The 13,166-nt window shown below is 51.0% G+C and overlaps 1 protein-coding gene across 1 annotated transcript in view; it reads left to right on the forward strand.

The window, feature by feature from the left end:
- The first annotated feature begins 3,739 nt into the window (after nucleotides 1-3,739).
- Myom3 (myomesin 3) overlaps nucleotides 3,740-13,166 on the forward strand; it is a 43,659-nt gene continuing 34,232 nt past the window's right edge. Inside the window, exons 1-5 of the mRNA XM_036178621.1 lie at nucleotides 3,740-3,825; nucleotides 6,650-6,828; nucleotides 7,682-7,765; nucleotides 8,904-9,063; nucleotides 9,702-9,834. Coding sequence (XP_036034514.1) covers nucleotides 6,668-6,828; nucleotides 7,682-7,765; nucleotides 8,904-9,063; nucleotides 9,702-9,834 — 538 coding nt within the window. The 5' untranslated portion in view covers nucleotides 3,740-3,825; nucleotides 6,650-6,667. The remainder of the gene's footprint in view (nucleotides 3,826-6,649; nucleotides 6,829-7,681; nucleotides 7,766-8,903; nucleotides 9,064-9,701; nucleotides 9,835-13,166) is intronic.

Here is a 13,166-nt window from a genome sequence, read left to right on the forward strand (position 1 = left end):
GCCCCTCTGGGATCACAACACATGCTCCTCCCCTGGCATCCCAGGCCGATAGCTGGGCTGGATCCTGCTAGAAGGCAGGCTGCCAAAGTTCCACAGTGTCTCAGGTGAGCTTAGCTTTCCTGAGAGCCCTACCCTACCCCATAACCTGGAAAGTCTCCAGCTCTGCCTGTGGTGTCCCGTCCCACCCAGAAAAAGGTGAGTCTCTGAGTCGCCTGCCTAACAAGGAATGGCAGAACCAGGAGTAAGAGACTAGTGACCACAGCATTCCCCCAGCCTAATCCTCCAGGGACAAGTCAAGACCCCTGTCCAGCTGGAACCCACAAGCTGCATGCAGCCAAGGAAAGCCGTGGCTGCATCTCAACACAAAATGGTAAACATACTTAAAACATCATGACATGTTTCTATCTGCTTTTGTTTTTTGTTTGTTTGTTTTTTGTTTGTTTGTTTTTAGAGTGTAGTGGCCTGGTTTTGCAAGTATGAAGTTAACAGTGTCATATCCAGAGGATGCTGGAAACCACAGGAGCGTGCACATCCTGCAGATGCTCTGGTGTGTTACATGCCTGTGATAAATCTTAATTTGTAAATTAGGCACATGAGGAGACAACAAACCACAGAATAGAATGGCAGCTGTGGGAAGCACAGTAAAAGTTACTTGAACACAATACTTAGTTACCAATAACCAGCCTGGGTGATGGGTGTGTAGCATATAGAGAGTGGATACACCGGATCACAGAATGAAGCCCTTCTATGGCCAGATGGAAGAGGATGGCATGACATCTTATCATGTCAATTGGAATAAGATGCCACATAAAACTTCTAGATTATGGGGCTTAGTGGCTAAGAGCACTGGCTGCTCTTTCAGAGGACCCCTGATTCCCAGCACCCACAAGATGGCTCACAACTGTCTATAACTCCTGTCTCAGGGGATCTAGCCCCCTCCCCTGACCTCTGGAGCACAGATGTGCATGTAAGCAAAACATCCATACACATAAAATAAAAACGAAAGAGGGGGAGGTGTTTTAGACTTACGAATTAGTAAGTCAAATAAACACTTTTCTCCCCAGCTTGCTTGTGGCTGTGGTGTTTCACCACAGCTATAGCAACCCAAACTAAGACACGTGGAAAATGAGACTTGACCTTGAATTTTCATACCTCCAAAACCATGAGAAATAAAGATCTATCCTTGCTGGAATTAAAGGCGTGCACCACCGCCCGGGCTTTTTTTTTTTTTTTAATCCTTTTTAAATGACCTAGTGTATACCAGGTCAAATAGACTGAGACATTATTTATCCACTCATTTTTTTGTTTTCTATTAATTAATTAATTAGCTTTGCTTTGAGACAGGGTCTCATGTAGCCCAGGTTGACCTCAAATTTGCTATGTAGTTGAGGCTAGTCTTGAACTCCTGATCCTCCTGCCTTGGCCTCCAGAGTGGTATGATTATTGGCATGTACCTCCATACCTAGCTTTCCATTCCTTTTTGAAGACAAGTTGAGGCCCGGCTGTACTCCAGGCATTATTATTCCCTTGGGGCTAGGGACAGAGAGAATGGGACAAGTGAGTGTTCCTGCTATCTAAAAACCTTTTCTGCTCTACGATTAAGGAAACTGAGGCTCAGGAAGGAGGCTGAAGGCTGAACATGATGGCACATGCTTGTAATCCCAGCACTCAAGGAGCTAGGGCAGGAGAATCATGGATTTGAGGCCAGCCTCAGCTAATGAGTGGACTTGTCTCAAACTTTAACAATGAAGTAAAAACACAGAAAGACGTCAAGGCCCCCCAGAGGCCAGGTCTCCCTCGTTAGTAAATAGAGGTTCCTACAATCTGCATCGAAGCCGAGAGCTGTGTAACTGAAATCATCTTCCTGCCACTCAGTTTCCCATCTCAGGGTTGGCTATACTTATAAAGGACCAAGTGATATGGGGCTGCATCACCGTGAACGATCAGCTGAGGGAGACAGTGGAATGGACCCCATGTCCAGATGGATGGGGGGTGAGACAAGGCCTTTAATGTTCCCAGAGTTCAGGAGAGACCAATGGAGCCCTCATTTGTCAACCATCTACAGTATGTCTGGTGCTGTGGGGGAAGCTGAGGACTCTGCCAGGATCCTTTCTATTAAAGGGTCACTGTGTAGCCCAGGCTTGGTCTGGATGCCTGGGTCCGTCTGCCTCAGCCTCCTGAATTCTGAGATTATAGGTCTGTACCATCGTGCCTTGCAGGAAGACCATGAGGCAGCCATTCCTGTCCTCTGGAATATAGATAAACCAGAAAAAGGTGACTTGTTAAGCTAGAAAGCCGGGGAACTGGTCAGGATCCTGAACAGTCACTCTGAGATGCCCCTGACTCTGGCGTGTGTCTGAGTTCATCCCTTCTGGCTGCCTCAGAGGGCAGGGACAACAGGGCCTATTTTAGGACCATGTTCTGCTGAGAAGAGGCGCATCTCACTTAGACAGCAAGTGTGTGGATCCAAAGAAGCTCTTTCTGATGGGAGAATAGGAGATGAGGAGGCAGACTGGTACATACTTGAAACCGTGGTACTTGGAGACTGAGGCAGGAAGATTATCAGTTGCAAGCTAGCCTGGCTACCGTGTCTCAGAATAACAACAACCTTGTTTCAGAACAACCAAAAAAAATGGTCAGGCTGGAATGATTTCTCAGTGTTAGAGCCCCGTCTCTGGTGAACCCGGGTTTAATTCCCAGCACCCACACGGCAGCTACAACCATCTGTATTCTCCAGTTCCAGGAGAGCTGATGCCCTCTTCTGGCCTCTGTAGTTAGTAGGCATGCATGTGGTGCACAGACGTACATGCAAGTAAAAAAACACTCGTACACATAAAATTTTTAAAAAGAAAAAAAGTTTTAAAGAAAAGGATGTTGGAGTCAGGCACTCCAGCATCCTCCCTGGGAGCTGCTATGACGTCAGCCTGGGGGAAGAGACAGAATCCGGGAAGCTTACAGAGGGCTTTGCAAGTACAGCAGGAGATTAAGATTAGGACTGAAGAGCTCAGTGCCACTCATGCCCTCTCCCCAGGGAGCAGCCTCCCAAGTTCTAGGAAGAGCAGCCGGTGACATAACCCTGGTGCCTGTGGTCCCGTGAAGAGGCCAGTAGAGAAGCCATGTTCTCCAGCCTAAAGCTGGCACAGTCTTCCCAGACCTGCTCATACTCTGGAGTGTCATATCCCTCCCTCATGGCTCCCCAACTCTTCTCCTGGGCCTGCCTCACCCACCACACACAAGCGTGAGCAAACCAGGGGCAGGGCCTGTAACTGCTAGAATGAAGGACCAGAAGAAGTCACACACGTTTCTGCCTTAGCCAAGGGAATCAGTTTTCACATTTGGGTCACATATCTGCATGGAGCCAGGTATCCCAACATGCTGTCTCTGTCTTTCAGGAAGGAATTCAGGTCAGGGAAGCTGAAAGCCGTCCCCAAGGGACCCTGCAGCTGGAAGGAGAATTGAGAGCAAACTTCCTTAGCTGGGAACACAGCACGTCCACCTTCCCCAAGCTCCAGGCTGGAGCTCTAGGCAGGGAATGGGGTGGGGTGGAAAGGCCAGAGGTGGGGGAGGAGCAGCGTGAGTAGTGGGGGCCACCCCACCTGTTGTTGCTGCCCAGCAGCGCTGGCAGGAAGACACAGCCCTCCCCCTGCCTCCACCCTCACCATACTTCCCTTCCATTGTCATCACACTGTCTCAGCGCTGCTATATTTAAGACGGTGCGAGGCTCCAAGATCACATTCTTCACCCGTCCTCACTGAGCTGAGGGCAGGAAGAGACCAGGGACCTTCTTCTTGTCCTGGAGACATTTGCGTGGACACTGCTGTTTCTGTGAGTCACATACAGGGATCAGGGTCTGAGAGAGCCCTGCTGAGAGAGACCCCAAGTCTCTTTCCACAGGGAACGACCTATGCGGGAGTTGTATACAGTGTATGTGTAGTGTACATATCTGTGGTGTATGTGTGTCTATGGTATGTGGGTTTGGGTACAAGTATATGATGTGGGGGAGTGGTGTATACGTACGTTTACATGTATGTCTATAATGTGTGTATGTGCTCATGCTGTGTGTGTGTGTGTGTATCATGTAGTAAGGGGTAGTATTTATGTGACTATGGTGTGTGTGTCTATAGTATAGTGTGGGGGATATGTGTGTATGATGTGTGTATCGTGTGTGTGTGTGTGTGTGTGTGTGTGTGTCTGTGTGTGTGTGTGTGCTATAGGGTGTGTGTGGGTATATGTGTGTGTGGGTATATGTGTGTGTGTGTGTGTGTGTGTTTATTGTGTGTATATATATGTAAATATATTGGGAAAGGGGCTTGGGAGATTTGAGCTTGATAGCACCCCAAGTGAAAACAGGGAATCCCAGAACCCCTTGCTCATTTCACTGTTGTAGCCCCTGGGTCGTCTGAGTTTTCCGGTCTGAGTCCTCCTTGGTAGTAAGGCTAAAAATAAAGAAAAGAAAAGGCCCTTGGGGGGACACTTGGAACTGGAGCCTTTGCTGCATGAGGCAGCCAGTCAGGGAGCTCAGAGCTGACAGGTCCAGTAGGGCATGGAACATGCCTGCTGAGTCCCGGTTGTTCGAACCCAAACCCTGCAGTCCCAAATCCTAGGGCCACCAGGTTCATCCGGCACAGGGGATGGGAACATGGGCTCTGCTGGGAAAGGAGCAGCCTCCACTAACCAGGCCAGATCATCACAGCCCTTCAGGGAGCTAGGAAGCCACTGCATGTCCCGGCCTGTGCCGACCCACTGGGCAGGATACATCCACTCCAGCCCAGCCAATACAGCTCCTCACAAAGGGCAATGGAGGCCACAAACCTGTTCCCTGCTTAATCCCACACTTCAGTCAGCGCTTTAAAAAGCATCCATGGCTCACCGCAGAGGAGGGGGTCTGGAGGCTCAGTGCCAGTGGGCCACTGTGTTCATCAGGGCAGAGTAGCAGGAGAGAGCCAGTGCTGACATCAGAGCACACAAATGCTTGCTGTTGGGGTCGTGGCCAGTGTCCCAGAACATCAGTGGAGCCCCGCTCCCCAGATCAACCCTTGTAGCTGAAGAAGAAGTGTGTGATGAGCAGGTCTGACTAGCTCTCTGGATGTATAGATTTTTCCGGTCCAGGAGATGCCAGAGCCAGCCTAAGTGGGCAACTGCTACCCTTTGGCTCTGCTGGGACACTTAGGAGCCAGGAGACCTTTGAGAACAGCCTTAATGGCTGCAGGCTACAGCAAGCCACTGTCTTCCCTGATGGCCACAGCTGTGGGCAGCACAGGAAACCAGACCTTAATGAAGTGGAAGAAATGCATGCCATTGACTAACCCTCAGCAGCCTGAGCCCCACCACCATCGAGTCATATACAACCCACATACAGATACGAAATAACCAGTAAGAGGGGGCACTTTCTTAATCAGGACCAAATTGTAGGGAGAGGTTTCTAACACCAAAAGAGTAAAGGAGAGAAAGTTCTAGAAGGCCTGTTATATTTTTACAAGGCTTCTAAGGAAGATGGTGGCCATGCCTGACACTAGGGTGGGACTTACTTCTCCAGGCTTTCAGTTAACCCTTTTGAGTCCCTGTCCCAGGAGCGTGGTGAGTACATTTTATGGATGAGGAAGCCAAGTTATAAAGTCCAAGGGCACCACTTGGAAGCAGGAAGAGGATCGAGGGCCATGAGATCGCACCCAGTCACGGACCCACAGTCTCCGCATCCTGTGTCAACATAGCACCTTCAGGTTGGGCTCGGAAGAGCCGCCAGGGTGAGGAAACCTGTAGTTCAAAGGCTCGAGGATAGGACTCAAGGAGAGGAGATGCCTGCCCATTCTGGGACCTAGACCCGGCCTCGGTGCTGTTGCTTGATGTTGCTTGGATTCTAACAGCTCCCTCAGGGGAGGGGGAGAGAAGGCACGGCGTCAAAAACACAGACACCGGGAGTCTGTTGAAAGCAAATGATGAACTCATTTATTCAATAACAGGGAAGGCCTTATATACCCTCCTCCCAGTGCCCAGGCTGTGTGGTTGTTCCTCATTAGCTGGGCATGACCAGGAACTCTGACATTGACTGTTGCTGGGTCCTTGGGCAGACTCTTAAGGAGTACACTATGTGCACACCTTGGCAACGGGTCTGAGCCAATTTCCTCAACCCTATGGACCTGTCCCACTACAACTCATCATCTAGAAATCCAATGAAGGGGATGAATGGAACAGGACTGTGGCTGGCAGCCAGGACTCTGCCCCTCAGTGGGGTTCTGCTCACCCACTGCCAAGGCACGCAGGACAATAGAGAAGCCAGGCTCTCTCTGTGCCTGCCTTGGTCACCCTGGTCCCTCACCTTCTCAGGCTTCAGTTCCTATGTTCCTCTAGAGGAGCAGTTCTTAACCTGTGGTTCGTGACACCTTTGGGGGGGGGGTCACATATCAGATATTTATATTCCAATTTATAACAGTAACAAAATTACAGTTATAATGTAATGAAGTAGCAACGAAATAATTTTATGGTTGGGGGTCACCACAACTTGAAGAACTGATTTGAAGGGTCACAGCATCAGGAAGGTTGAGAACCACGGCTCTAGGCAAAGAACCTCTAACTCCAGAATGCTCCCAGAGCACTTGGGGAGGGAGCAGAGGATGCCTGGTGGGATGACCATACACCTTGGCCTTGACAGGTTGTTGCATTCCCAGCCATGACTCTGCCCCACAGTCCCGGAAACGCCGGGGAGCCCCAAGCCTCCCAGGCTGTGCAGGTACACAGGCTGGAACACAGGCAGGAGGAGGGGCAGAAAGAAGAGCGACACCACAGCCTGCATATGGGCTCTTCCGTGCAGAGGAGGACCTACCACAGCAGGTGGGAGCACCTGCCGCAGCAGGTGGGAGCACCCATCCCTGGCCCCTCCCTGCCCCAGGACCCTGGTTTGAAGCACAGCCCAGCTGTCCGGAGACTCCTTTCTAAGATGAGAAGCACTGGCCCACCTGCTAAGATAACACCCCACCCGCACCCCTGTCTGAATGAAAGAGACAAGGGGCAGTCCTCTGTAGAGCCTGTGTGAGAGGAGACACGGGCTGATGGGGGAGTGTGTTGGGACTTCTTGCCACCACTCAGTCAAAGCACTGAGAAAAACACATTAGGAGGAGTGGGGGGGGGTTATTTGGGGGTTTTTGAGGGGAGCTAGACATTTATGGGGTGCATTCCAGTCTTGACTCCACTGCTTTGAGCCCGAGGTGAGGCAGAGCAAACGTGACAGTGTAGCCAGGAACAAGGAATGGAGGGAGGCACCTGGGGCATAACAAAGCCCCCAAGACCTACTTCCTCCAACCAAGGTTACCTCTGGGTGTTTCTTCTGCTCCCAATAAAACCCTCAAACTGAACCCAGCAGGGGAGTCATTGACTGATGAGCAAGCACACAGCCCTGTGGTCCAGTCACTTCTCAATGAGTAGATCTGTCAGCTGAGGACTGAGTTTTCAACACAAGTCCTTTAGTGGGTACCTCACATCCAGACCCTAACAGGAGGCACAGCGTGTCCTCCAGAGCCTGACTGGGGTGGGCAGACATCCCTGCTCTCTGAGACCCCAGCATGAAGAGGGAGGTTCAGTATGAGAAGGGAGCTCAGGGGTACCTGCTGGTACCCTAATGTACAGCTGTGGTCTCGGGAACCCCAGGCAGTCCCCCAAGAGTGGTGACCTCCCTTTCTCCTGGCAGTGAGGAGGAACAGCAGCAGTTCAGCTCCGAAGACTATGCCCTGGCCGCTGCCTTGGCCCTGACAGCTTCCTCAGAGTTGTCCTGGTAAGTCACATGGCTGTTCCTGGATGAGGAAGGGCTGTCTTGTCTTGACCCTGGTCACTGGTCCCCTGTCCCCTACCTCACCACTGGGATCCCACTGATACACAGTGGATCTGTCCGAAGTCCCTTTTGGAGGAAAAGGGCTGGGCAGGGTGTAAACCAGCCACTTTACACACACACACACACACACACACACACACACACACACACACACACAAAACACAACACACAAAGAGTCTCCACAGCAGGAAAGCACTGTCCCCGAGCAGCTATCCTCATTATGGAAGTAAGAGAGGGGATGGCCATGGGTTACAGAGCTGGTAACAATTGCAAGTCTCACACAAGGAACAGAAGGTCCCTGAATGCCTCTCCAGAGGTACCACAGCTTTGGGAAGGGCCCTGAGCTTAGAGGTCTGGGACACAGTCCTGCTGTCCTTAAGCAAGTCACTGGACCTCAGTTTCCTGCCCTATGAAATTGGGAGAGGGAACACTTATCCACCTGCACACAGCAAAAATCAGTCAACAAGCCAGGCATGGTGGTACACATCTTTAACCCCAGCACGCAGGAGGCAGAGGCAGGAAGATCTCTGAGTTTGAGGCTAGCCTGGTCTACCAACAAGCTCCAGGACAGCCAGGACTACATAGAGAAACCCTGTCAATAATAGTAATAATAATAATAATAACAACAACAACAACAACAACAACTCAGCCAATGTTTGTTGAGCAGCCTTACACACTCCATTCACAACTACATGCTTATTCTGACGGTTAGCAGGTCCCACACACACACATATACATTTACATACACACTTTTTTGAGACAAGGTTTTATGTAGCCTAGGCTGGCTCAAACTTGCTGCGTAGCCAACGGTGGCCTTGAACTTTTGGTCCTCCTGCGTTTTGGAACTGTAAGCATCTGGTTTATGTGGTTCTGTAGATCAAACCCAAGGCTCTGTGCATTTGAGGCAAGCACTCTACCAACTGAGCTGAATCCCCAGTCCCCTTCCAAGGTGTCTGCAGGCAGAAGAGGATGCAACACTGTGCTTGGTCCTAAAGCACACTCCCAAAGACCACTAGCATGTGGGGGTGGGGGTATGACTGCTCCAGCCTCCATGGGCCATGTCTGAGTCCTGACCCTACAGGGAAGCTAAGCTGAGACGCCAGACCACCACAGTAGAGCTAGAGGAGCGTGGACAGAGGCGCGTGGGCTTTGGCAATGACTTGGAGCGGATGGAGATAGCCTTCCTCCGGACCCAGAGGCTGCTGCGCCAGAGACGTGACTGGAAGGCTCTGCGTCAACGGGTGAGGCACTGGGGTCCCCCTTCCCACCAGCATTGGATCTAACACCCACCACAAGCCCTATCCTCACTCTCATCCCTTCTCAAAGGAAAGGACTCAGGTCCTGGATTCCAATCTCAATACCCCTATGCTTGGCTGTGTAACCTGGGAAAGGGTCAGGCTGTTCGTGAGCCTCAGTTTCCCGTCTGTGACTTGGGTGTGGCTGTAACAGCTCTGTACCGAGGTAGAAATTAAATGAGCTTAGATTTGTAGAGTGACTTCTCAGTGTCTGTAAGACCTTCACAATTGTCCAGGGTCCAATGTCCCTTCCCTACCCATTGTCCAGGTCAGACAGCAGGCAGCATTTTTACATAACATAGTGTTTTTCATGGATTGACTCACTTACTCCCCATTACAACCCCCAGGGAGGGAGCGAGCAAATAAATATCCTCATCATCCTCATTTTACAGGCAAGGAGAATGAGGCTCTGCCTGTGATCCCATAGCTGGTCCTAGAGCACATTTCCTGCCCACAAAGCAACACTGCCTCAAGGTGGAGTGGATGAGGGCTCAGCCAGAGTCTGAATGCTGGGGCTGGCGGGTGGCAACATTATGGGGAACCCATTCCTGGCCCCTAGGAGTCACATACCCCTTCACTTCCAGACAGAGAAGAAGGTCCAGGAGGCCAAGGAGCTGATTGAACTGTGCTCTGGCCGGGGCCCCTGGTTCTGGATCCCACTTCGCTCACATGCCGTCTGGGAGCACACCACTGTACTGCTGACCTGCACTGTCCAGGGCTCGCCTCCATTCCAGGTCACCTGGTAAGCTCCTGGGGCTGGAGACAGAGTGCTCACTCTGTGCCCATCTCACTTGGAGGTCTTTGTGGTCCTCCATATTCCCCCAAGCTTCCTCTGTCTCAGCAAGGCCACAACCCACAGACTCTGAGCTCTGCCCACCCCTACACACAGGGCAACGACAGCTGCATGGAGCCTCAGGCCACCTCAGACCTTAGTTATTCTTAGTTGCCTTCCAGCCAGCCTGGGCCTGGAAGACTGGCCCCTGGAGAGCCAGCCCTTGTAAAAATATGATTCTGGTGGCATGAAAAGGCAGCTCTCTGAGCTGAGCATCTTCAGCACTAGAGACTGTCTGGAAGGATGGAAAGCTATCGAGGAGGTGGGAGGGCGGGACCCTGCTGGGAGAACAAGCTCAGATCTAGAGTATGAGCCTAGCATAACCCCCCCCCCCCCCCCACCCTCCCCCCCCCCCCCCCCCGGTCAGAGTGGCCTCAGGTGTATGTAGTGTGTGAGCCGAAAGTCAGGCCTAGCATTCCCCCCTACCCTCACCCCCACCCCCCGCTGAGTCAGAGTGGCCTCAGATGTGTGATGCAACCTTCCCAGACCCTCCTGGTTTGCCTTCACCTCCTGCTCATACAATGGGCTGAAAATCCCTTATCCAGCTGATGCACCCTAAGGGTTTAAGGTCCCACAGAGCAAGTCCTCAGAACTTGACAAGAGCTGGGAAAATGCCAGGCATGGTTGCACATACCTGCGATCATGTCTTTAAAAGAAAGAAAAATGGAAAGAGCTAGGAAAACAGGAGACATTTCCAGAAGCATACCAGAAGAACCCCAGAAGCCTCATGGCTGTGAGGGTTCCCCTGAGCAAGTTGGTGGAGATGGGGATAAATAGTGGCTAATTCCTAGAAGGAGTCATGGTGTCCGGAGTGGAGTCCCTGTCCACTGAGACTTAGGCCAATTGCCAGGCATGCTAGCAGATAAGGAAAGGGGTTCAACAATATTTACCATCAGGATAGCCATCCCAGGCCCTGTCAGGGTCTCTCCTTCAAGGAACGCTCAGCCAGGGAGAACTGGCCACAGAGAAGTATATTCATGGTCCTGCTCAGATCAAAGGGGTCGGGGATGGGAGGGAATGGCTGTCCAGGACTGAAGTATCCAGGGAGATTTCTCAGGAAGATGTGGCATGGGAGCTAGACAGTGAAAAGCCCATGGTCCAAAAACAGAAAAAAGGGAGCATCTTGCTGGGACCCGCTTTACACAGACCCAGAACTCATGTCCCGTTTGAGCCTTATCTAACACACAACCAAAGTGGACCAGGATTCAAATGTGGGAATCCTTCCAGTAGCCACAGAGCAAGAGATCAATAGGTAAACTCTTTTTTTTTTTTTTTTAACTTAAAGCACACAGTGCTGAGGAGTTGAGGATGGGAAGCATGCACGCAGGAGATATCACAACCAAGAGTGATATCTCCAGGGAGCTGGCCTCCAGGCTGGCCAGTTCCAGCTGACACACTTTCAAAGCCAAGCACGGGGCAATGTGCTGGGCATTGAGACGGAGGTGCTGTGGAGACCAAGACAATCCTATGTGCAAGTGGCTGGCCACAGTGGGACGTCTGCTTCCAACTCAGATCTGGGCTAAGTTGGGGTTCAAAGCCTCAGCTGTCCATCTGCAGCCAAGCCCCGCCCACCTTGGCTCTTAAGCCCACATCTAAGGCATTCCATGGGAGCCTCTAGGAGGGGGATTGGTTTCTGCTCGAGCCAACAAGGCCAGCTCCACAGAGCCAAGCATTCCTGAAAAGGTAGAAGCCAAGGCCAGGCTGTCCAGTCCCACTGACTCTGGTGGCCCCTGGGGCCTCTGGCTCTGCAATCCAGGAGCAGAACCATGTGACTGGTCTCTAACGGTAATATCCCTGCTCAAGATCCAGGCTTGTCAAGAGATTCCATTCATTCAGCAACTATTGAGCATTTCCTAGCTGCAGAAGCATTGGGAAGACTCAAACACAGGGAGGCAAACGCGCTGAGCACTGGGTTACACAAACTGGAGCTGGTGTCACTGAGGGTGGACTTGCTACTTAGGGCAGGCGGGAGGGGGGTCTGTCCTCAGTTGACGCACAATGGAAGCCAGCGCTCTGCTTGGGACCGAATGTGAACAGGAAGGAGAAACCCAAGTCTGGGATTTGGGGGAGCTCAGTGCTTAGGGAGTGCCAGGAAGAGGCGAAAGGAGGGGTCAGCAACAGCTAGAAAGCAGGCTGGAGCCAGACAAGGTGTGTGACTGACCAGCCCAGGTACATAGGAGATGATGGAGAGTTCTGGAAGCTTCAATGTCAGAGACAAGATGAGACATGGTAAGGGAGAGACACGGGGGAAAGCAGATGATGCCCACAAACTCCAGGCAGCTAGGGCCCTCGGCCAGATTGATCAAGTCAAGGGAAGCCTACTCTGGCCATGGTTAGCCCACAGAATAAACCTTGAATCTCACTAAAGTCACTTAAAATTGATCTCTCAGACAAAGTACCCTCAAAAATGAAATCTAGGGCTGTAGAGATGGCTTAATAGAATGAGTACTGGGGTTGGGGATTTAGCTCAGTGGTAGAGCGCTTGCCTAGCAAGCGCAAGGCCTAGGTTCGATCCTCAGCTAAAAAAAAAAAAGATGGGCGCCACCATTGCCTAGCCCAAGATGTGATTTTTCTGGGCAGCGGTGGCGCACGCCTTTAATCCCAGCACTCGGGAGGCAGAGCCAGGTGGATCTCTGTGAGTTCAAGGCCAGCCTGGTCTACAGAGTGAGATCCAGGAAAAGCGCAAAGCTACACAGAGAAACCCTGTCTCAAAAAAATCAAAAAAAAAAAAAAAAGAAAGAAACAAAGAAAGAGAGAGAGAGAGAGAGAGAGAGAGAGAGAGAGAGAGAGAGAGAGAAAGAAAGAAAGAAAGAAAGAAAAGAAAGAAAGAAAGAAAGAAAGAAAGAAAGAAAGAAAGAAAGGAAGGAAGAAAAAAGAATGAGTACTATTCTTCCAAAGGACCAGAGTTCAATTCCCAGCACACTGGTAACTCACAACTGCCCATAACTCCAGCTCAATGAAGCCAAAGTCTCTGGTTTCTTTGGGTTCATATGCACAATTTCCCCCACACCTCCTGCACATAATTATTTTTTAATTTTAAAAAAATCTTTAAAACAAAAAACAAAAAACAAGCTGGGTTGTGGTTCCAGGACACCCAGAGCTACATAGTGAGAACCTGTCTCAAAGACAATCAATCAATCAATCATCAATTAATTAATAAAATCCAGCATCAGAATACACTGGGAGAGCTAAGCATAGAAACATCAGGCCCTCTCTG

The sequence above is a fragment of the Onychomys torridus genome, chromosome 2, assembly GCF_903995425.1.
Source record: "Onychomys torridus chromosome 2, mOncTor1.1, whole genome shotgun sequence".
In the NCBI taxonomy this organism is placed as follows: Eukaryota; Metazoa; Chordata; class Mammalia; order Rodentia; family Cricetidae; genus Onychomys; species Onychomys torridus.